The sequence below is a fragment of the Myotis nattereri genome (genome assembly GCF_964212035.1).
Source record: "Myotis nattereri genome assembly, chromosome: 17".
NCBI classification, from domain to species: Eukaryota; Metazoa; Chordata; class Mammalia; order Chiroptera; family Vespertilionidae; genus Myotis; species Myotis nattereri.
The window spans coordinates 49,023,621-49,047,369 of record NC_138092.1 but is presented as its reverse complement, the minus strand read 5'-3'; the positions used below and the strand labels follow the sequence as shown (position 1 = coordinate 49,047,369).

Here is a 23,749-nt window from a genome sequence, read left to right as displayed (position 1 = left end):
ATATTATTTTCATATACATTTTACTAATTTCCTTTCATCTCTCACACTTCTATTATAGAGAAAAGGCAAATAACAATATTAAAATATCTCCACTAATTAATTCCCTTTTTAAAAAAATATATTTTATTGATTTTTTATAGAGAGGAGGGAGAGGGATAGAGAGTTAGAAACACTGATGAGAGAGAAACATCGAACAGCTGCCTCCTGCACACTCCCCACTGGGGATGTGCCTGCAACCAAGTTTCATGCCCTTGACCGGAATCAAACCTGGGACCCTTGAGTCCACAGGCCGATGCTCTATCCACTGAACCAAACTGGTTAGGGCAATTAATTCCCTTTTAATGTGCATGAATTTCATGCACTGGGCTACTAGTATGATTATAAAGGTATAGACAATGGGACTAGATTGTGGAAATACCAAAGAAGAGTATCTTCTTGAAGATAAAAAAATTCCAAAAAATGAAAAAGTAAGATCAAATGACATGGAATTCAAGAATGAGAATCCTATCCCTGCTCTCCTAAAACAAATATTTCAACATTCTTTTTTTTTTTACTGATGTTATTGGTGACCATCACCACAGTACATTTATCTCTGTTTACTCATATGTCTGATAGATTTCTTGATTCCTCACGGTGACAAATGAAGAGTTTGGGCACCACCTTGTTCTCCTCTTCTATCTTCAATTCTACCCTATCGTATTCATGTGAGTTATCCAGTGGTTGCCTGTAAACTGACTTTAAATTACGCACTTAAGTTTCTTTTTTGAGATTTTAAAAACACCTTATTTAATAGCAGTTAAACATGCAAAAACTGAAATTAACACAACCTGAAAATCATTAACTTTCACTAACAGGAGGATGCTTTTCTATGCATATATTTGGCTTAAACTCAACTTGGGATAAATGTGATGTTCACTTACACCAGCAACTGCTGACAACTTGATCTAGTTAACAAAAATTACAAACAGCTACATGAACATAATATATAGGGGAATTATGCTTGGGTTAATGCACAAGAAATACAGTCATTTTTTAATGATGAAACATTCAGTACTCTTGTTCATTAATTCCGCCTTGGTTATTTTTTTATTTTTTTACAAAAATAGTATCTACACTGTATACAGGGCTATCCATCAGCTTTTTGTTTTCTTATGTAAACATTTCACATCCAAAGAAATGGGACCATAAGTGAAAAACATTAGAAAAGGTAGCTGGTCCTAAAACATGGTTTTTTACATAAAACTAAAACTCAATGAAAAGAAAAAAAGAGCTGGATACATTTTAGAGATGACCTAAAAGGCTTAGAAAACAAGTTATTGAAGGAAAAACCCTAAAACAGACATAGACTTTTACAAGTTAACTTTATTTTTAGGTTTATTTGGTCAAGAGTTAAGTTTAAGTTGTAAACAAGAAAAGAAATGAAAAGATCTCTGTATAAGTTTGGTGTTTTGCCTTGATGTTCCAGTGAATTGCAAAAATTTGTGGCAAGTTCTAAGGTTCTGGAAGTTCCAGGCTAGGACTTTACAGAAAGTATGGGGCCTGATATCAGGATGATCAACAGTTCAACTAAGGGCTTTATTAAGCAGCATCTTTCTAGAAAAGTTGCATTACCCAACAAACTTTGAGAAAACTGTGATAATAGTATTGAAAACAAGTTAAGTGAATAGCAGTTATCAAATGTGATTTCTTCAAGTTTCATTCTATTGATGTTAAACAATGATGGCAATGGTATCTTCCTTACTCTTTTAACGAACAATTTACCTTTAGAAAAACATAAGGATAAAAAAGGTAATTGTAAAGCCCTGCAGAGACGAAATCCAATAGTTTTCCTGATTATTGAGGCATCAAATGCCTGACATTGTATTTAGAGGCATCTTGATACTGTGTTATATCAGCAATTCCACAAATTCCTACTCCAACTTGGCCAGTTACGCCCTCGGGTGAAGCAAAAAGACAACACTCCTCTTTAGTTGGACGTGGGTTTGCTGCCACTGTCCTCCTTTGCCTTCCTTCCTTCTTCTACGGGCTTCAGGTTCAATAGTGGAGCACGCCAGCATCACCACAGCCAGCAAAGGTAATTGCAGCGGCACCGTTTTCCTCATCTGCCTCAATTCATAACACTGTCCATCTTCACTCCACAATGCCATACACCTGCCCCCTACGTTTCATGAATGAGTGGGCTGAGCAGAAGCAAAACAGTCTGAACTTGCAAGAGTTTCTGAAAGTTGAATTGACAGAAGGTCTTTGGTTAGTTCTATAACTTCTTGTAAGTCTTTCATTTTAGCAAATCTTCATTTTCTCCATTTCCAGACAGGGCAGCTTCAACTTGCTGGAGTTGAGCTGTGTAGCTTGCTAGCTCCTCTGACATGTTACCTTGTGTCAGTACTTAAATTTCTATCCATCTTGGCATCTTGGACAGCTTTTAGAGATGCTGTGACACTGTACAAATGATGAAATTAGCATAAATCCTTCCTAAAGGTAAGAGGAAAAAATATCTTCTCAGTCACTATGAGCTAGGTGACTGACCTGAGGCAAAGCTACTGAATGAAATCTCTCTTCTATTCACAGGCAGTAGTTCTACTGATATGTGTGCGGTGGAGGATGGTTGTAAAATTTCTAAATCCTTATATTTGACATGAGTGTAAATTTGTAAAACACGTGTACATTAGACTGACTGTCCCATAAATTTTCATGCAACAGATACTCCTACCTCCCTGTAACTTTGATGCCACACATGATTAACTCACTCATGGGCGACTCTGCTCTATCTGGAGGCTCCCTGGGCAACACATTCTATTAGCCCCACAGAAGCTCTTCTTTATTTGACAAGGTCCATGATGTCTAACCAAACTTCATCAAAGCATCCAAGGGTCATAAAGCATTTATTACAACAACAAAAAGTCACCAACTGACATCCGAAAACAAAGCCAAGCTATCAGTTCTGAACTGGTTCCAAACAACCTCCCCAGGTTAGTCTTGGCTGGAGAATGAGTGACAGAAATTCACTCAAAAGTTAACATATTATGAAAGAAATGGTAGAGCCATAAGCAGGTACTTACTGAATCACAACAGAGGAGATGGCATTGTTATAACATGCTAATAAACCACAATGGCAGGCTCCCTTGTCAATCACACATATTATGTCATTTGGGAATATGATTGTTTTCATTGTGAGTTGTTGTTTTTTAGCAGTAATATAGACAGTGAATCAAAGAGGCAGAGAAACAACACTATGATTACCAACCAAAGGACAATTTCTACAAGAATGCTGTGTCAAATTCAACCAGAGATGCAACTGTCTTTTCCCACCACACTTGTGCACACAGAGCAGCCACTTTCAGGAGCAGCACCAGGCTAACTGATGTAGGACAATCTCTGATTTTCCTGGAATTGGCTCTTTAACTTTCCCAGCAGGAACTTACTGTCTCTAAAAAATCATACAGCATTAGCTAATTGTACAGTGCCCCCAAAGAATTTATGACAAGGCTTTTTGGGAAAGTGTAAACCTTTATACATGTTTGTAAAGTCATGCACTATTATGATATATATCCACAATGAAATCATAAATAATACTTCCTATAGGAGTTGGCTGTTCAATGCCAAAGTGCTTATTAAGAAATTAGTAAGATTATAACATGTCATACTATCATAACATAAAACTTTAAATAGATGTCTTTATTATCTAAAGAAAATTAGTCAACAGAAAATAAAAACTGCAAAATTTTAAAAATCCAATGAGGTCGAGTTCAAATTTTTCATAGGGGACCATGCAGTGATGCAGACAGGAAAAGTCATATTAGCAACAAACAATAAACCAAACATATGGGGTGTAAAAGACTAAAGATAAATGTGTGTTTAATTTTAAAATCACAATTAGACCTAAAATATATTATAAGGCAAAGGAAACACTTCTTATATACAAATAAGATACTGTTCAATAATACGCCAGGCAGAAATGATGAAATGGTTTTAACAGGTCTTATAAACTGTTGGCTGTGTAGGCAAAAGATAGGATTATAATAATTGCATTTTTGAAATTAAATAATAGTGACATAAATGTTAAAAAAAAAAAAAGCATAATCTACACCCTGATGATTTGGACTAGCTATTATGTAAAAAAAATGTCCCGATTATGTGAGAAAGTTGTCAAATTCTAGCTTTATCTCGGGTTCTAAATTTTCCCAAGAGGGAACAAAATTCAAAACCCTAATCCCTACTGAATCTTTCACCTCTCTCTGCTGCAGTAGAAAAAGCTTCCCTGATCCAAGGACTATTTACTACAACGGCTTTTCATTACTCATAGCACAGCAGGTATCAAATGGTAAAGAATCCCACAGTTGTACATATGGTGATCAAAAGTACCAAAAAATCCCAGTTCATCACTATAGACGACTATGATTGATTCGACATTTTATCAGACCAATTATTAGAAATGTGCAAGTGCAGTAGGCCCCCCTTGTGTATCACAGACTTTTTATAGCTCTTAGCGAACAACATTTTAACCCATTGTACGCCATAATCATCTGTAGACACAAGCCGGACCTTCCCCACACGCCACGTGCGTCTATTAAAAAAAAAAAAAATGTTTCCCTAAGTGGCAGCCCTGACCAACTTTAAAGTCATTTTTCATGAGAATTTTCAGCTGAAAATATTGAAGAATGCCTGAATTGTAATATATTTATTTTTATAATATTCATTGCAAATTGATTTTTTTTAATTAAATTCAAAATATCGTGGCGTGTGGAGATGGTTTCCATTTTGGACACATGGCAGTTTTAAATGCTAATCTTAGATGCTAATACTCTTGGTTTCAGCAGTTTTCACTGCATCCTCTATATATTATTTACTCGCACAAACAACCTGGCAACTGTAGCTACTTACTGTGTAATGTAAGCCTAAAGATTAGGCCAGAGTTACCACTTAACAGTTACCACAAATATGTTCAAGTGAACATGAATTAAGGGTTATTCATACTGGCTTCATAAGATTTGAAGTAAAATTCCTGCAGAGGTAACTCTTTTAATTGCCAGTAAGATTCAGATTCAATTTTCCAATTCTTACCATTTTCAGTATTTATCAAAAAGATCAAGAAAACACTGAAGGTCAAAAGAACAGAGGGAGCATTTGGCCCAGTAATCCCTCTTCTAGGAATATATCCCAAGAAACTAGAAACACCAGTGAGAAAGGATATATGCACCCCTAGTTCATAGCAGCACAATTTACAATAGCTAAGGCTTAGAAACAGCCTAAGTGCCCATCAGCAGAAGAGTGGATTAAAAAACTGTGGTACATCTACACAATGGAGTACTACTCTGCTGTAAAAAAGAAGGAACTCTTACCATTTGCAATAGCATGGATGGACCTGTAGAGCATTATGCTAAACAAAAGAAGCCAGTAAGAGAAAGATAAATATCACATGATCTCACTCATTTGTGGAATATAGTGAATTAGTAGCCCGGTGCACGAAATTCATGAACATTAAAAGGGAATTAATTGCCCTAACTGGTTTGGCTCAGTGGATAGAGCGTTGGCCTGCGGACTCAAGGGTCCCAGGTTCGATTCCGGTCAAGGGCATGTACCTTGGTTTCAGGCACATCCCCAGTGGGGAGTGTGCAGGAGGCAGCTGATCAATATTTCTCTCTCATAGATATTTCTAACTCTCTATCCGTCTCCCTGCCTCTCGGTAAAAAATCAATTTTTTTTTTTAAAAAGGGAATTAACTAGCGGAGATATTTTAATATTGTTATTTGCCCTTTCTCTATAATAGAAGTGTGAGAGATGAAAGGAAATTAGTAAAATGTATATGAAAATAATATATAAATTTATTAGTAAATAAACAGTAACAAAAGGCTATAACAAGAACAGAGGCACGATATAAAAACGACAAAAACATGATATGAAAACAACAAAAACATGATATGAAAACAACAAAGACATGATATAAAAACAACAGTGATGCAAACAATGACTGATAAAGTGATTAAACTTATTCTAATATCTCCCTGTACACCACATTAAGAGTGAAAACACTTTCAGAGTGCTTGACTAATTTCCCTTGTGATGAAGTATTTACAACTTTAACTCTAACATCACATGCTCTTCAAACTTGAGAGAAAGCAATATATAACTGACCATGTGCGAAAACAGGTTGAGGTAGGAATATTCCTACTCTGTCTAGAGTTTGTCTTGTGATTTATTAATAATCATCGCAAATGTTGGCATCATGGGAAACTGTTGTCGAATTAATTTAAATGGGAGGCCAGTGTCAGATGGGGACAAATCAATTCTTGGAATCAGAACAACCTCTCCCTCTGTAGATCCTGTTAATACTTCAGCTTCGATAATGTTAGGTCATAATCTTTTGCTAATAAATCTGGTACCATTACAAAGACCCCATTTACTATTAAGATTTCTCAATAGCATGATGATTTCACTTACTTTCAATTTTAATTTATGACACAGCATTCCCAAAGGAGTAATACTATTAAAAAATTCGATGGCAAAATTTTCCTTTTCAGCATCATCTGTGGAATCAATGGAATCATCACTCAAATATGTGTGAAAATCTCCATCGAGTAAATCCAAAATTTCTTCATTTAATTTTTGAACATGCTCATTTTTTGGACAAAGGATTTCATGTTTAGATATATTTTAAATATTATCTATAGATATACTATTTCCAAAGGTAGCTTCAATAATAGATCCATTACAAATCATTTCACAGGGGATTTCAATAATATCCATTCTTAAATGAAAACTGCTATCAAGTTTGCCATCTCCAAATTTTACTAACTATTCACTATAAGCAGAATCCTCTGATCTCATATTTGTTTTAAGAGACAATTTATTGAAACATCCCCAAACATTAAAGTACTTTAAACTCATTTGTACTATGGCCAATCCCATAGCATGCAGTACAATACTGAGACATTGTCGAAAGTCCTCTCTAAGAAGGAGAACTTTCCCACCAAATACAACATTCAAATTCATAATTTCTCTTAGTAATCTGTCTATGGCATTTATAGCATGACTGGATGCCATAGTGCATTCATCAATAATGAGAAGTTGGGCCTTTTTAATAGTTTTAACAACTTCACTGTTTATATCTAGTCTAGAAATTAATGTTTCATTTAATGAAAATGGTCATTTATATTGGGAATGAAAGGTTCTTCCACCGAGAAGTAAATTTGCAGCAATTCCTCTAGATGCTGTAGGTAAAATAGTACCACCACAACCTCTAATATAATGTATTAAAACTTTATTGCGGGGAGCCACTACAGTGTTTTGGACAGGTTCAAGTCTTGGACTGATGAGAGGGCACAGTCCTCTCATTGCCACGTGCAAGTCCCAGCTTGGAGAACAGGGCCTTCCCAGCACAATTATAGCCAACAACTATAGTTGTAAGCTTGAACCTATGGTCCAAACACGTGGCCCCACGTGCCTGAGTGATGTAGGCTTGATAGAGTTCAGGTGCATGTAGGATTGAAACCCAGGAGAATGTTGTAAACATCTTGGTGACGCCCTTACTTTGCCTTGTGGCATCTGCTATAAAATTAAGACACGGCTGTGGGCATGGGCGCTGTCTCTCAGAGAAGCAGTGTCCCACCGAGACTCAGATTTCATTCTCTTGTATGTCTTTTCTAAGCCTTCAGCTGCCACCACTCAGGTTCATGCTTGGCCATGCTGGTCTGGCACACTTTATAAAGATATGTCTCCATGCTCCTAGGGCAGGTTCCTGCCTCAAACCCCGCCCTTACAGGAAACAGCTCCAGGAAACAGCTGGGGGGTGGGGAGGGTGCAGTCATTTCCAAGACAACCCCTGTAGAACTGACTTCCTTCTGCTTGGTCGTGCTTCTGCCTGTAATGTTACACCCAGGGTTTTTATATAAGTAGATAGCATAAACTCATGAACAAAAATAGATCCAAAGACATAGAAGTACCGAACAGACCATCCAACCTCAGAGGTAAGGGGAGGGGGAGTAAGAGATCAACCAAAGAACTTGTATGCATGCATATAAGTATAACCCATAGACACAGACAGTAGGGGTGGGTGAGAACATGTGCTAAGGGATAGGAACAGCTGAGGAGTGGTCAATGGGGGGAAAAAGGAGACATATGTAATACTTTAAACAATAAAGGATTTAAATTAAAAAATAAAAAAAGAACAGAGGGAGAATAGCCAAGTTATTGTAATGATGAAGGTACTGAATTGGATTCTCTCAGTACAGTGCTAAATGTTCAACATATACTTTCCAGGCCCCTTTAAGAAGAACACCAAGAGAAACCAAGATGACGGCATAGGTAAACACCGGAGTTTGCTGCCTCGCACAACCACTTCAAAAATAAAACTAAAAGGCAGAACAGACATCATCTAGAACCACAGGAAGCTGTCTGAGTGGAAATTCTACAACTAGAAGGAAAGAGAAAAGCATACCGAGACTCAGAGGAGGTGCAGTGTGGAAGTAAAATACTAAGGTACAGAGGCACACGCAGAGCGGGCTGAGGGTGCGGTTGTCTTTTTCAATCAGGAGGGAGTCTCAGGCTCTAAGCTCCAGTTCCAGGCGAGTCTCTGGGGACCCAGACTCATATGGGAGAAGCAGGACTGTCTGGCATTGGTCAGAACTCAAGAGCAGCTTTCTCTCAGAGGTGCTTGCGGCAATTGCCAGGACACTGAGAAAGCGGGGCCTCTGAGGGCAGCCATAACTGCTAGCCCCGCACCTGTTGATCCCGTGGGACCTGCCCCGCCCAAGCCCTGCACAGAGGCTTTTTCTGGATAGCCTCAGGCAGAGGCTAGATTAACACCTCCCTAGAGATCCAGGAGCCATTGTGCCCAGTGGTCAGAGTGGGACCATCCAGTTTGCAGCTCCTTGGATCCATAAAGGACACACTCAGGGGGCAGACTCAGTGAGCACCAAAGCCCCATTGAAGCAAGTCTCTCCCCAGAGTGGTGTCTCCAGCACAGAAGTTCTCCCACTGCAGACACAGCTGATTCTCACAGCCAATTGGCCTGGAGGTCAATCCCTCCCAGTGTTACCTACAACAATCAAGGCTTAACTACAATGAGACTGTGCACAAAGACCATAAGAGGGTGCACCAAGAGTGTCCTCCTCAGGTAATTGGGGAGGCTGAACCACTGGGCCCTAGAGGACACTTAGCACAGAAAACCACTTTATCAACACAGGGAAGCATAAAAAATGTGGAGACAAAGAAACAGGACGCAAATGACAGAAATGGAGGAAAGCAAACTACTGGATATAGAGTTCAAAACCACACTTTTAAGGTTTTTCAAGAACTTTCTAGAAGCTGCCGATAAATTTAGTAAGACCCTCCAAAAGACTGGTGAGACTGCTGATAAATGTAGTGAAAGCCTCAAGAAATCTAGTCAGACTCTCAAGGTTATGATAAAGGACCAACTGGAAATTAAGCATACACTGACTGAAATAGAGGATATTATACAGACTCCCAACAGCAGACTAGAGGATCACAAGGATCAAGTCAAAGATTTGAAATACAAAGAAGCAAAAAACTCCCAACCAGAAAAGCAAAATGAAAAAAGAATCCAAAAATACGAAGATAGTGTAAGGAGCCTCTGGGACAGCTTCAAGCGTACCAACATCCGAATTATATGGGTGCCAGAAGAAGAGAAAGAGCAAGATATTGAAAACCTATTTGAAGAAATAATGACAGAAAACTTCCCCTACCTGGTGAGAGAAATAGACTTACAAGTCCAGGAAGTGCAGAGAACCCCAAACAAAAGGAATCCAAAGAGGACCACACCAAGACACATCATAATTAAAATGCCAAGAGCAAAAGACAAAGAGAGAATCTTAAAAACAGCAAGAGAAAGAAAGTCAGTTACCTACAAGGGAATACCCATACGACTGTCAGCTGATTTCTCAACAGAAACTTTGCAGGCCAGAAGGGAGTGGCAAGAAATATTCAAAGTGATGAATGCCAAGAACCTACAACCAAGATTACTTTATTCAGCAAAGCTATCATTCAGAATTGAAGGTCAGGTAAAGAGCTTCACAGATAAGGAAAAGCTAAAGGAGTTCATCACCACCAAACCAGTATTATGTGAAATGCTGAAAGGTAACCTTTAAGAAGAGGAAGAAGAAGAAAAAGGTAAAGATACAAATTATGAACAACAAATACACATCTATCAACAAGTGAATCTAAAAATCAAGTGAATAAGTAATCTGATGAACAGAATGAACTGGTGATTATAATAGAATCAGGGGCATAGAAAGGGAATGGACTGACTTTTCTTGCGGGGAAAGGGGTGAGGGGAATGCAGGAAGAGACTGGACAAAAATCGTACACCTATCGATGAGGACAGTAGGTGGGGAGTGAGGGCGGAGGGTGGAGTGGGAACTGGGTGGAGGGGAGCTATGGGGGAAAAAAAGAGGAACAAATGTGATAATCTGAACAATAAAGATTTAAATTTTTTAAAAAAAGAAGAACACCAAGGATGGGACTAATGTTCTATTCTGAGATGTGCCCCCGTCTCTGCAAAGGAAACCTAACATTGTTTGGGGGGTCAAACAATGTCCAACTTCCTCTATTAAACACTTTTTGATTATTTAAGTCAATATTGATGTATTTCTACTTTGAGTTTGGAGTCTATTTTAGACTGCTGACTTTACAGCCTATATAAATATAGTTGTAAGATCCAATTTAGCACAGAATTATATATTTCTCCATATTGTTTTTTAATAGATTTAGATTAATTTTAAGGACACAGCAAAATTGAGCAGAGGATCCAGAGATTTCCCATATAACCCTGCCCATGCAAACATCGCCTCTGCCAATATAGGCATCCTATACCAGAGTGGTACATTTTTAACAATTAATGTACCTAAATTGACACAGCATCACCCAGACTCCACAGTGACACCTGAGGTACATTCTATGGCTGTGGACAAATGTATAACATGTATCCTGATTACAGGACCATACTCAGTAATTTCCCTGCTCTCAATATCCTTTGTGCTCCTCCTACTTATCCCTCTCTCCTCCCCAACCCCTAGAAACCGCTGATAGCTTTTACTATCTCCGTAGTTTGCCTTTTCCTGAATGTCATAGAGTTGGAATCATGCGACATAGCCAGATTGACTTCTTTCACTTATGAATATGCATTTAAGGTTCCTCTACATGACCTGATAGCACCTTTCTTCTTAGCACTAAATAACATTCCATTGTCTGAATGGAGCACACGTTCATTCATCTGACATCTTAGTTGCTTCCAAAATTTCACAGTTCTGAATAAAGCTGCTATAAACATATAGATGCAAGTTTTTAGGTAGATATATAAGTTTTCAACTCCTTTGGGTAAATACCAAGGAGTGTTATTCATTTGAGTTATGGGTCATATGGTAAGCATGTACTTAGAATTGTAAGAAACCAGCCAATGCTCTTCTTGGCTGCACCATTTTGCCTTCCTACCAGCACTGAATGAGAGTTCCTATTGCTCCACACCCTCGCCAGTGTTTGATGTTGGCGGTGTTCTGGATTTTGGTCATTTTAACCGGTATGAAGTGATGGGTATCTCATTGTAATTTTTCATTTCCCTGATTGCATGTGGTGTGGAACATCTTTTCATATGCTTATTTGCTGTCTATACATCTTCATTGATGAGAGTTCTGTTAGCGTCTTTGGCCCATTTTTTAATCGAGCTGTTTGTTTTCTTAGTGTTGAGTTTTAAGTGTTCTTTGTATATTTGGATAACAGTTCTTTATCAGCTATATATTCTGCAAATTGTTTTCCCAGTCTGTGACCTGTATTTTCATTCTCTTGACAATGTTTCTGCAAAGCAGACATTTTTAATTTTAATGTCAACTTACCAATTTTTTTTTTCATGGATCCTGCCCTTGGTGCTATACCTGAAACGTCATTGCCAAATCCAAGGTCAATTAGATTTTTCTCCTAGGTTAACCTCTAGAAGGTTTTACATTTTACATTTAGGTCTGTGATCCATTTTGAGTTAATTTTTGTGAAGTGAAAAGGTCTGTGTCTATATTCATTTTTTTGCAAGTGGATGTCCAGTTGTTCCAGCACCATTTGTTGAAAGGGCTAGCTTTGTTCCACTGTATTGTCTTTGCTCCTTTGTCAATGATCAGTTGATTGTGCATATGTGATCTATTTCTGAATTTAATGTTAATAATTTATTGCTAAACCCTGCTAGTAATAAACATATTGTGCTTCCATAGTTCCTTGGGGTTTTTTCTTCTAACATTTTAGATGTGTGCAAGAGTTCATCCATGGTTTCCTAGAGGTTACACACCGCTTGGATCCCTTCCCCCAAGCCCTTTCTTTAAATGCAAGTCCAGTGAGTGAATGTAGAATCTAGTTAAATGGAGGGGCAGATGCAGAATGTAAGTCAACAGGCGTTGTGTGACCCTGTCGATGAGAAATACTTCTCCACACTTGGTATGTCCTTCCAGTGAAGGCACACTGGTTGGAAATGCAGGTTCCTCTTGGTTCTGTGAGGTGGAAAATGCAGGGAAAAATGACTGAGTGTTCTCTGTTAGCCCGTCCCCTCCACTTACAAAGACACAGTTCTCTCTTCCACGCTGTACGGTGGGCCTGGGCAGGCTTCCTGCGTGGGCAAGCTCCAGTTTCCAGCCACCTGGGACTGCATGAGGCTGTCTGCGTGCCCCGGAGTTTCCTAATTCCAACCTACTTGGCTATTAACGTAAGTCCACTGGCTCTGCCTAACCCCTGTTCGTAATAAACACTATTTTTGTCTCTATATTTCTTTGTGTTTTTTCTCTAACATTTCAGACGTGGGAAAAGGGGGCTATTTACTGGGTTCCCTTGAGAGACCCACAAACCCATTTTTGTAAAATTCTCTATGTCTGCTTACTTAAAAATCTGAAAAATAATTAAACCAAAGTGATAGAATTACAGACAAATTGGCTTTGCACCTTTGCATGTCCTAAACTTTTACCTTATTGTACTCAGGAAAAGGGTTAAATAGGTATGTTTCTAACTATAATGCTGACCTCCTCAGAAATACAAAATTGGATATCCATATTCCTTATAATAGGTGTTGTCTGAAAATGCTTAATATTCTTATTTTAGGCATTTACCAGTATTTCAATAATGAGCCCCAAAATGGATTGCCCAGTTAGGAGGAATCCGCAGGAAGTCTCAAGCCTCCTCAATTATTAAGAACCCTTTCTAATCAGTGAACAGCTCTTAGAGTTATCAAAGGAAATTGCCTCTCTCGCTCCCTTTTTCCTTTTAGCACAGAGCCACATGAGTTTTTAAAAACACATCACCGCCTCGCATCCCGACAGTGGACACAGAATCCCTCTGGTGCAGTGGAAGCCACCGTACACTTTAATGGTGACATTTTTCTCCAAATATCACTAACTTTCACAGAAGCCAGCAGCTTCCGAGTCCTGGAGGCAGCAAGCTTGGCCTGGGCAGGCACCAATTCCCTCCTCTGTCACTATATTTCTGCTCACTTAGCTCGCTTCATCTTGCCCATCCACAAAATGAGAAAAATAACTCCTGCTTGTTTCTTAGCAGTGGCAGGAAGAAAAACAGGAGTCCACATGTGAATGCTATAATTTGAGATTCTCACAAATAAAAAGCTACACATACACACAGAAACATTCAGAATGCTATTACTGTCATTTTAGCAGAGTATCCATTCAGGCTATCTAATTTTTCTTTTTGTTTTTTTAACTCAAGGGGAGCTTGAGTATGTGACATTTTTCTCCAAACACTAACTTCCACAGAAGCCAGTGGCTTCGAGGTGCTGGAGGCTGGATGGGTGTGGGAGGGCGGAGGAGCAAGCTCTTGGTCTGGCAGGAGAGCGGGCATTGTCCAGTTCAGCAAGAACAGCAGCACTCGGGCGTGTCTGTCCTCACCGAGAAATGAAAACCTCTTGCCCGCAGCAGCAAGCTACCAGACACCCGCGGACGAAGGCCAGGCCTGGCGAGAGACATCTGATCGACCTGAGCGATGGAGGCGGTGCCTGCTTTAGGCAACAGCAGCCGATCTGTCTTCCCCCGACAAGAGCAAGTTGGGGGGGGGGGGGGGCGGGGGACGGTTAAAGGACACAGACCCACAACCAGCCCTGGAAGTTTGGAAAGACAGAAGCCCCAAGTCCATGCAGCATGAAGAGCATAAAACAAGTGGCATCTGACAGGGCGCAAGGGGCATTACCCCTGAAGATGGAAAGCAGCACCTTAGGGTCAAGGAACAAGCTTGTTTTAATGAATTTGAAGAAAAAAACAAATTGAAAACCCCAGGGAGACAGAAAAACTCCCTGGCAACTCAGCAGGACTTACATCACCACATAGGGAGGAAAGGTTATCTTACATAGCTCCTTTGCAACTGTTTCGCTTTGTTGGTGTTTGTTTTGTTTTGTTTTTTAATAAAGTGCACTAATAAGCTGGAATGTGGTCATCTTTTAAAGAGCAGACGAAGGAATAAGCTACTGTGGACAAAGCCACAGTTAAGCCTGCCGCCTGCAACTGAGCCCAGCCTTTGACTGGGAGCGCAGCTGTGGGAAGGGGAGGGTTACCAGCACCTAGTCCAGGGCTGGGCTGTTTTGCGGCTGCCTCTCTTTGTGAAGTGATGGCTTTGCCCGATTACATCAGCGGCTTAAAGGGCTCTAACTCCAGATGCTGTGAGCCGCTTTGTTGGAAAGGCTTCTAAATGCATCAGACATGCACAGAATAAAATTACATAACAAGTAATAAAGTCTCTGACCAAGATTGGGAGCGGCAGCGTCTGCCCTGCTCTGATCCCTTCACTGTCTCCTTCACTAAAGACACTAGTGATTAGAAACACGATTATTTCCCAAAATCCAAGAACTCCTGCTTAGTCTGGAAGAAAATAGGATCAGGGAAAATTCTCAGGGATTTTTTTCCATATCTATGTCTTTGATATGAAAATTATACTCACATAAGAACGTGGGGATAGCATGGCGATATGGCTGTCATGCAAACAAGGTGAAGATGGCCCTGGCCGGTGGCTCCGCTGGTGGGAGTATCGTCCTGTGCCCCAGGAGGTTGCAGGTTTGATTCCCGGTCACGGCATCTGCAGGAGGCAACCATCAATGTTCTTTCTCACATCCATGTTTCTCTCTCCCTTCCTTTCTTCCTTCCTTTCTCAAAAAATTAATAAAAAGCATGTCCTCGGGCCCAGCTGGGTGTAGCTCAGCAGTTGAGTGTGACCAAGAAACCGAGAGGTTCGATTCCCGGTCGGGGCATATGCCCCGGTTGCAGGCTTGATCCCCAATGGGGGGTGTGCAGGAGTTCAACCGATCAGTGATTCTCTCTCATCACTGATGTTTCTATCTCTCTCTCCCTCTCCCTTCCTCTCTGAAATCAATACAAATATATTTAAAAAAAAAAAAAAAAGCATGTCCTCTGATGAGGATTCAAAAAATATTTTTCAATATAAAGATGGCTTCGTGTTTGAATTTATGACAAAGCATTTGAGCAGATCTGGCAAAGCCTAAACCCAAACAAAACCAGATGGACAGCCCAGTGGCGTGGCTCAGGAGGTCGAGGTTCGATTCCCGGTCAGGGCACATGCCCGGGTTGTAGGCTCCATCCCCAGTGGGCGGCGTGCAGGAGGCAGCCAATCAATGATTCTCTCTCATCATTGATGTTTCTCTCTCTCTCTCTCCCTCTCCCTTCCTCTCTGAAATTAATAAACATATATTTTTTAAAAAAAATAAAAACCAGATGGACAGACTGAAGAGAGAGAAACTCACAGGAGTTTTGCTCTCGGATTGAAAAGCAAGCCCCGATTTCCGGGTGCGTGGGACAGTCTGCCTGCATATCCCAGCTCGGCCAACACTCTCCAGGTCACTTCCGGGCTCCAGTTTTGAAAAACATAAAATGACAGAGCAGTTGAGTCAGGCAAAAATATTCCTTAACACCCGCAGGGCTCATCGCGCCACCGTGGGTGCCTGGGGTGCGAATAAAGGCAGACGTGGGTTTTGAACCTAAGAAAAAGCAGGTCGTCGTCTCAGTGAATCGGGGCAGGTACGTTCAGAGAGACAACCCGGAGGCCGGCGTCGGGAAAGACAGCAAATGCAGGAGATGCAAGACGACATTTCTGACAAGAGGCTGATTTTTTCTCTCCACGTTCTGCTGTGTGGAGGTCCTCGCGGCGCCGGGCGGGAGGCTCTCCTGGCTACACACTGCCACCTGCCGGTCAGCGGCGGCCGCGGGGCAGGCTCAGCGCCCGGCGCCGGCTGTCAGGACACTGATGCGCGTGGGCTCATGCGCGCCCCGGGCCGTGTCCGTGATCAATGGAACCTGCCCAGGGCCTGGGGCCCGTGGGGAATGGAAGAAGCCCCCGCGCACACACCCCGCTCGGAGCGTCTCTTAGCGAGGCTCGCTCCCACTCCGGCCCCTGGCGTCTCCGCAGAGATCCGACCCGGTCACACCCCAGCAAGGACCTCAGCCCGCCCCCGGCGACAAGCTCGCTCCCGGCGGCGCGGACCTGCTTCGGTGCCGGCCTGGCCCAGCGGTTCGCTCACTCCGACGCAGTGACACGCCTTCCCGGGGAGATGCCGCCAACACGTACATGAAAAAAGGTGTGGGTTTTTAAGACTATCTTGTTGGTAAACATAGAAAAAAGAATTAGAAGTAAAATGACTTTTAGTGACACACTTTTAAAAAGGCATAAACGTAAATCACAATATCTGCGGAATCTACCTAAAATGGCCCAAATGTGACGGTTATGAGGAGGAGACCATTCAGTATTAAAAGAAACAATTTGGTCCTTTCAATTTAGTAACCAGGACATTATGGCATTTCCACTTCAGAAAGAATTATGAAATTACTTGCTTTTAAAAAAAATTGATCAAATCAGGCCGGAAGAGCAGCTTCCATGGCAACTAGATGTTCCACGTCCTCAGGTACCGTCCTGCCCGACATCATTCAGCGTCCGCGAGGCCGAGCAGCCGAAGCTAAAGGTGACCACGCAGATTAGTGGCCTTCCCATCAGATCACCGGTGGAAAACACCACGATTCCCAAAGAGGGACTGAGGTTCTTGTTATTTGGTTTCAACTCGCCCTAAAAACAAAGTAGTCAGAAACTGCCCCCTATGGGAAAAACCTCTTTGTTTTTGTTCCACAGCAGGTGCGTGGCGGGAGTTCTGCACGTACCCCGTTTCTCTCATCAGACTCGCGTTCTTCACCGCCGGGACAAGCTGCCCACTCACAGGCATCACCCAGCGCCACGCGTTGTAAATCAGAATCTTTCTACAGTACAAAAAGGACAATTTCTGTACTCCGTGTATTTGGTAAATAATGTTCTTCAGATATTGAATTTTCTTAAAATAATACAGCCAAAATTTGCAAATAACAAAATGCCAGGAGACACTTTCAGAAATTACTCCTTGAGAGTTCAGAATTCAAAGATATTGCACTTGGAGAAGGAATTTTTAAAAGCTGATTACCTCTGATTCCCCTGCATTATAAAAAGGAAGCATTTGTGAATTAACCAGGCCTGCTGTTCAACAGCAAGGAGCCTGCAGCCAGGGCTTGGGTTGAGTTTAGTGTAGCAGGAATCATTGCCGGCTATGCCTTGTACCCCCGGGGGGCGGGGGGAATACGATATCAACTTTTTTCTCAGTTAATAAGCTTTATTGTAGCTAAACTTAATTTAATTTCCCTTTGATGCTAATTCAAACCTGCGATCTGTTGTCTCATTTGGGTGAGTGTGTAAATGTACTTTTGTGTGGCTTTTTATCTAACCATAGATTGTGTGAAAAGAAATGAAGATCTAATTTTTAAAACTCCAGATGAGATTCCATTTTGGAGTAAGGCTTTCTCTCCATATAATTTCAAGGTTGGGTTTTAAAGTAGACATTTTAGTAGGGATACAATGTAGTACAAAAACACTAACCTGGATTTTTTTTTTTTTTACAGTATTACTTTGTGAACTTAAAGGCTTTTAATCTCTGTTGTATTTCTCAAAAGAGTAGTGGCATTTTACTCCAGATTATTTTAAACATTATTAAATGTTTTATATAAGGCTCTGCCAGCCAAAAATCACTTTTCCCTGAAATAATGATTCCCCTAAAAGAAACCTGAAATTATTCTATTTGCCAAATAACTGGGGAAAGGTCTTGACTCTGGTTTGCACTAATTAGCAAATTATTTCCATTTTGCCACTTCTATTCCCATTTGTAAGAAAAGCCTCTAATAGCGGTGCTTGCATTAGAAAATTTTATACGTATGCTGGGGGGAGGGGTCAGACGTTTTGTGTAATGAAATCGGATCATTGCAATGCCTACGGCAGGCTCACCGCATCTCATCAGGCATTTGTAGAACACACTGGCTTAGACTGGATCATAGCACCTGTTTTCACAGCCTCCCTAACTACACACAGGATGGCCACCGGCAGCCTGCAGGTAAGGGAAGCGCTGCAGGTCAAGTCTGCTCTGAAACTACTAAGACTATCAGCTCCTTGGGGGTAAGCATAGTATCTTACCACCTCGTCCCCCTGCTGGGGACATTCCTTTGCACAGTTTGGAAAAGTAAAATATTTTCATGGCCTTTGCACCGCCACACCCCATATATCTTCACACAACTACCCACTTCCACTTCCACAATATTCCATTATTTCATTATTACCTATTTGCATATAGTTAAATTTCTGGACTGGAATTCAAGGGGTGAAGACCATATTTGAGAATTAATCTTCCAGGTGTCTCTTCTCTATGTTTAACAAGCATAATCACTCTCCTTCTTTGGAAACTATGGTAAGCAGTTTAGATCATCTCCTGAAACATGATAAACCTAATCAGAGTATCTAATTCAGTAGTAATTTATCTAAAATTAACTGGAAGGCCTACAAAGGCTCATATTCCAGTCTATTATCACAACTTAACTGATTTCCACAAGAATTGCTAATTCCTTCAGAGGAACCCAGAATGCTTCCGTTTGAAAGCTTGGCTGGGAACTGACAGACGTTGTTGTAACTAATCTTCAAGATGGCCTATGTATCTGCACCTCCTGCCTCTCGCACCTGTGTGTCCCTGCCTCCTATACCAGGGATGGTCTGCGTGGCCAGCAGGATATAGTAGAAATAAGAGTATGTCACTTCTGAGATTAGGTTAGATGACTGCTTCTTCTTCTTCTTCTTCTTCTTCTTCTTCTTCTTCTTCTTCTTCTTCTTTCTCTCTCTCTCTCTCTCTCTCTCTCTCTCTCTCTCTCTCTCCTTCTCTCCCTCTCTCCCTCTCTCCCTCTCTCCCTCTCTCCCTCTCTCCCTCTCTCCCTCTCTCCCTCTCTCCCTCTCTCCCTCTCTCTTTCTTTTCTCCAACTGAAGTCCAGCCAGGAGCCGAGGCTTCCCAGCAACCACGTGAGTGAATTTCACAATGACTGAGCAGCCCCAGCAAAGTCTGAGATAAGTGTGGTCCAGCCTCCAGCTTGGCTGCAGCCTTGAGAGAGACCTTGACCCTCAGGAACCGGGAGATGATAAGGCTTGTTGTGTTAAGCTGCTATGCTCTGGGGTAATGCGTTACACAGAAATAGATAACCAGTGCAGGGGAAGGGGCATTGCTAGGAATTTTATGGTATTTTTTGCCAGTTGAAAAGTATGAATTAAAAATTTTTAAGAAGTAAAAATTTTTTTAAAAAATCACAGAAAGTGAATATCTAACTACATAAAAGGGGGTGATGAGATTTTGGTTTTAAAGACTAAAGTTGGTGACTCCTAAATCATGGACTCTTGGGAATCTAAGATAACACAGATTCCACTGAGAAGGATCAAAGTAGGATCACATGCAAAGAAAGAAATATTTATAGAGAAATCCATGGACCTAAGAGCACAAGCACGATTAGATTAGGTAAGCTTAGCAAGAAAGAGTAAGAGAAACGTTAGGGCATCAGCGGTCATTTGGTCCATAGTTCATAAAAATCCCTCTCCTGCAAGTTTCAGACCCCGACCTCCCTACCCAACCCCATTGTGCATTACCAGCCAGAATATGGAGGCAAGAGGGCTATTAGCAATACTAGAGGCCCAGTGCACAAATTCATGCAAGGGTGGGGTCTGGCAGATCAGGGCTGGGCCTGTTGGGAGGAGGAGATGGCGGGAGGTTGGCAGGCTGGCCCGCCCCAATTGGGGCCCAATCAGGGCTGGATCAGCTGGGGAAGGGGCCGCGGGCAATTGGACGGTGGGCTCTGTCCCTGATGGAGTTCAGGGGCCAATTGGGGGCAGGACCAGCCATGGGAAGGGGCTGTGGGCTGTGGGTTGTGGGGCCCGCCAGCCCTATCCCTGAATGGGGTGGGGGGTTCCAATTGGGGGCCAGTGGCCTGGGGGAGGGGGCATGAGTGGTTGGCCAGTTGGTTTTGCCCCTGATCAGGGTGGGGGAGCCAATTTGAGGTGGGGTCAGGTGGGGGGAGGGGCTGCGGGAGGTTGGCCAGCCAGCCCCACCCCCTATTGGGGTGAGGGGGTGCGATCAGGGGTGGGCCAGCTTGGGGGGAAGGCTGCAGGCCTATCGTGGTGGGGCTGGCTGATTGGGGGTGGGGCTGACGGGGGTTGGGGAGGAACGGAGGGGGCACTTGGCTGGCTGCCCCACTCTTGACCAGGGTGGGAGAGTCTGATCAGGGGCAGGTCAGCAGGGGGCAGGGCCTGCGAGATTGACCAGCCGGCCCCACCCCCGATCAGGCCAGTTTGCTGGCCACAGGGGCATCATAGCAACTGGTCATTATGGCCATTACAGTCACTGGCTTTTTATATATAGAGATAGTCACAATACAGTTATTGGACCAAGTATTTTTTCTGTATTTATGCTCTCAACATAAAGTAGAAACAAATGTCATGAGCTTTTTAAACCCAGAAATGTCTTCATAAGGATGGACACTTCAGGAAGGACTGAATATGTGGCAAGGTTGTCAGGAATGTGACGTACAGAGTGCCTGGCCTTACCCAAGTGACAGATTTCAAATCTGCATAGGTGACAAAATAAGGAATACATAAAGAACTTCAAGTACCATGGCATCTGGTAAAGTTATTTTTTGTAAATGCATAACATCTGGTAAATTCTAGACTTTCCTTGTTCACAATCCCATGTTTCACAACACCCAGACCACTGGCAAGGTTTAGAAATGTCTCTGCACTGGAATGCTTGGGGGAGGGGAAATCCTGGCTTCTGTATGAGAGTCCACGCCTTAAAGACACATATTGCCAGTGATTTTTCAAAAAGGAGGGGGAAATTATCCAATTAATATACTAGTGACATGGGTCCCTAGAGATATTCTAGAATAGTCTACAGATACTCAGGAAGTATCTGTCTTCAGAAACTACCCTAAGTCACCAAGAAACGCTCCTGTTATGACACCCTGATCCCCTTTTCTTTGCATCTACACTAATAAAAGAGAAACATGGTAATTAGTGTCACTCCGCTACCCTTCCCATTGGCTAATCCCCCTGTCACTCACAGAGTAGGGCCGAGATATGCACATTAACTGGCAGCCAAGACGGCGGCCGGCAGCCAGGCAGCTGATGCGAACAGGGAGGCTTGCTTGCTTCAGTGACAGAGGACTCCAACATTCCCGGCCTGATTGCCGGCCTCTCAGCTGCAATTCTAAGCAACTATGTTTCAAATAAAGAAGCTAAAAAAAAACCCCCAGAAACCTGCTTTACTCAGCGGAGCTTCAGCCAGCCGAACCACAACATTGTATCAAATACAGACGGTAAACAAAGGCCAGAAACCTGTTTTCAGCAGCCGAGGCCTCAGAGCTAAAGCTGGCCCAGAATAAAAAAAAAGAAAAAAAGAAAAAACGGAGCGGTTGGGAGCTTCAGTCCCAGCCTGAAAACAGCCCTCAGCCCCTCAGCCAGACTGGCCAGGCACCCCAGTGGGGACCCCCACCCTGATCCAGGACACCCTTCAGGGCAAACCAGCCGGCCCCCACACATGCACCAGGCCTCTACCCTATATAGTAAAAGGGTAATATGCCTCCCAGCACCGGGATCAGCGGAGCTGAGAGGCCTCCCAGCACCAGGATCAGCGTGACAGGGGGCAGCGCCCAAACCCCCTGATCGCCCTGCAGCTCTGTGTGTGACAGGGGGCGGTGCTCCAACCCCCCTGCCCCCCACGGGCCCTGCTCTGTGTGTGACGGGGTAGAGCCATAACCTCCCCATTGGCCCTGCCCTGAGTGTGAGAGTGGCGGCGCCCCAACCACCTGATCGGCCCTGCTCTGTGGGTGTTAGAGGGTGGCGCCCCAACCCCTGCCCCCCCCACGGGCCCTGCTCTGTGTGTGATGGGGTAGAGTCATAACCTCCCCATCTGCCCTGCCCTGAGTGTGACAGTGGTGGCGCCCCAACCCCCTGATCGGCCCTGCTCTGTGGGTGATAGAGGGCGGCACCCCAACCCCCTGATCCACCCTGCCCTGAGTGTGACAGGGGGCGGTGCCCCAACTCCCCTATCGGCCCTACTCTGTGAGTGACAGGGGGGAGCTCCTCAACCCCCTGATCGGCCCTGCTCTGTGCATGACAGGGGGGAGCTCCCCAACCCCCTGACTGACCTTGCTCTGTGCATGACAGGGTATGGAGCCCCAACCCCCCTGATGGGCCCTGCTCTGTGCGTGGCAGGGGGTGGCGCTGCAACCTCCCCATCGACCCTGCCTTCAGTGTGACAGGGGACGGTGCCCCAACCCCCCAATTGGCCCTACCCTGAGCGTGACTGAGGGTGGCATCGCAACCTCCCAATCTGCCCTGCTCTGTGCATGACAGGGGAAGGCGCCCCAACTCCCCAATCAGCCCTGCTCTGAGCCCGACCAGGGGCTGCACCTAGGGATTGGGCCTGCCCTCTGCCACCCGGGAGCAGGCCTAAGCCAGCAGGTCGTTATCTCCTGAGGGGTCCCAGACTGCAAGAGGGCACAGGCCGGTCTGAGGGACCCCCCCATTCCCCCGAGTGCACAAATTTTTGTGCACCAGGCCTCTAGTAGAATTATAAGAGAAATAATTTGGAATATCACTTTTCAGACCAGTATACCCTGATTTAAGATATCTTTCAACAAAGCCTTTCCTGAGATACCCATGGAGAAACAAAAGAACTATCTGGTTAGTAGCATAGCATAATTTCTGGTTAGGTGTAATGATCATTATAACTAAAACAAGAGGCCAGGTGCAAATAATTCATGCACTCGGGTGGTCCCTCAGCCCAGCCTGTGCCCTCTTGCATTCCAAGACCCCTTGGAGGATGTCCAACTGAAGGCTTATATATATAGATAGTCACAATACAGTTATTGGACTAAGTATTTTTTCTATATTTATGCTCTCTACTTAAAGTAGAAACAAATGTCATGAGCTTTGTAAACCCAGAAATGTCTTCCTAAGGATGGACACTTTGGGCAGGACTGAATATGTGGCAAGGTTGTCAGGAATGTGATGGGGAGTGGACCTAAGCTGGCATTCAGACATCCCTCTTGCAGCCCGCGAGCCCTCCCCACCAAGAGCGGGCCTAAGCCGTTAATCGTACATCCTTAGCACTGCCACAGAGGCGGGAAAGGCTCCTGCCACTGACGCTGTGCTGGCCAGCCATGAGCCAGCTTCTGGCTGAGCAGCACTCCCACCGTGGGAGCTCCCACTGTGGGACCACCAGGGGGCAGCTCCTGCATTGAACGTCTGCCCCCTAGTGGTCAGTGGACATCATAGCAACCAGTCATTCCTGGTCGTTCTGCCGTTAGGATCAATTTGCATCTTACCCTTTTATTATATAGGACTAGTGGCCCGGTGCATGAAATTCATGCACATTAAAAGG

The 23,749-nt window shown here is 43.2% G+C and overlaps 1 protein-coding gene and 1 pseudogene across 2 annotated transcripts in view; one reads left to right on the top strand and one right to left on the bottom strand.

Moving 5' to 3' along the window:
• Positions 1–1,833: 1,833 nt before the first annotated feature.
• LOC308533473 (survival of motor neuron-related-splicing factor 30-like) lies at positions 1,834–2,368 on the bottom strand (annotated as a pseudogene). Its single transcript has one exon. The product of its transcript is annotated as a survival of motor neuron-related-splicing factor 30-like (transcript).
• Positions 2,369–14,941: 12,573 nt separating this feature from the next.
• LOC308533472 (uncharacterized protein) overlaps positions 14,942–23,749 on the top strand; it is a gene marked incomplete at both ends in the record, with an annotated part of 18,816 nt that continues 10,008 nt past the window's right edge. Inside the window, 2 exons of the mRNA XM_081111516.1 lie at positions 14,942–15,035; positions 15,914–16,013. Coding sequence (XP_080967642.1) covers positions 14,942–15,035; positions 15,914–16,013 — 194 coding nt within the window. The remainder of the gene's footprint in view (positions 15,036–15,913; positions 16,014–23,749) is intronic.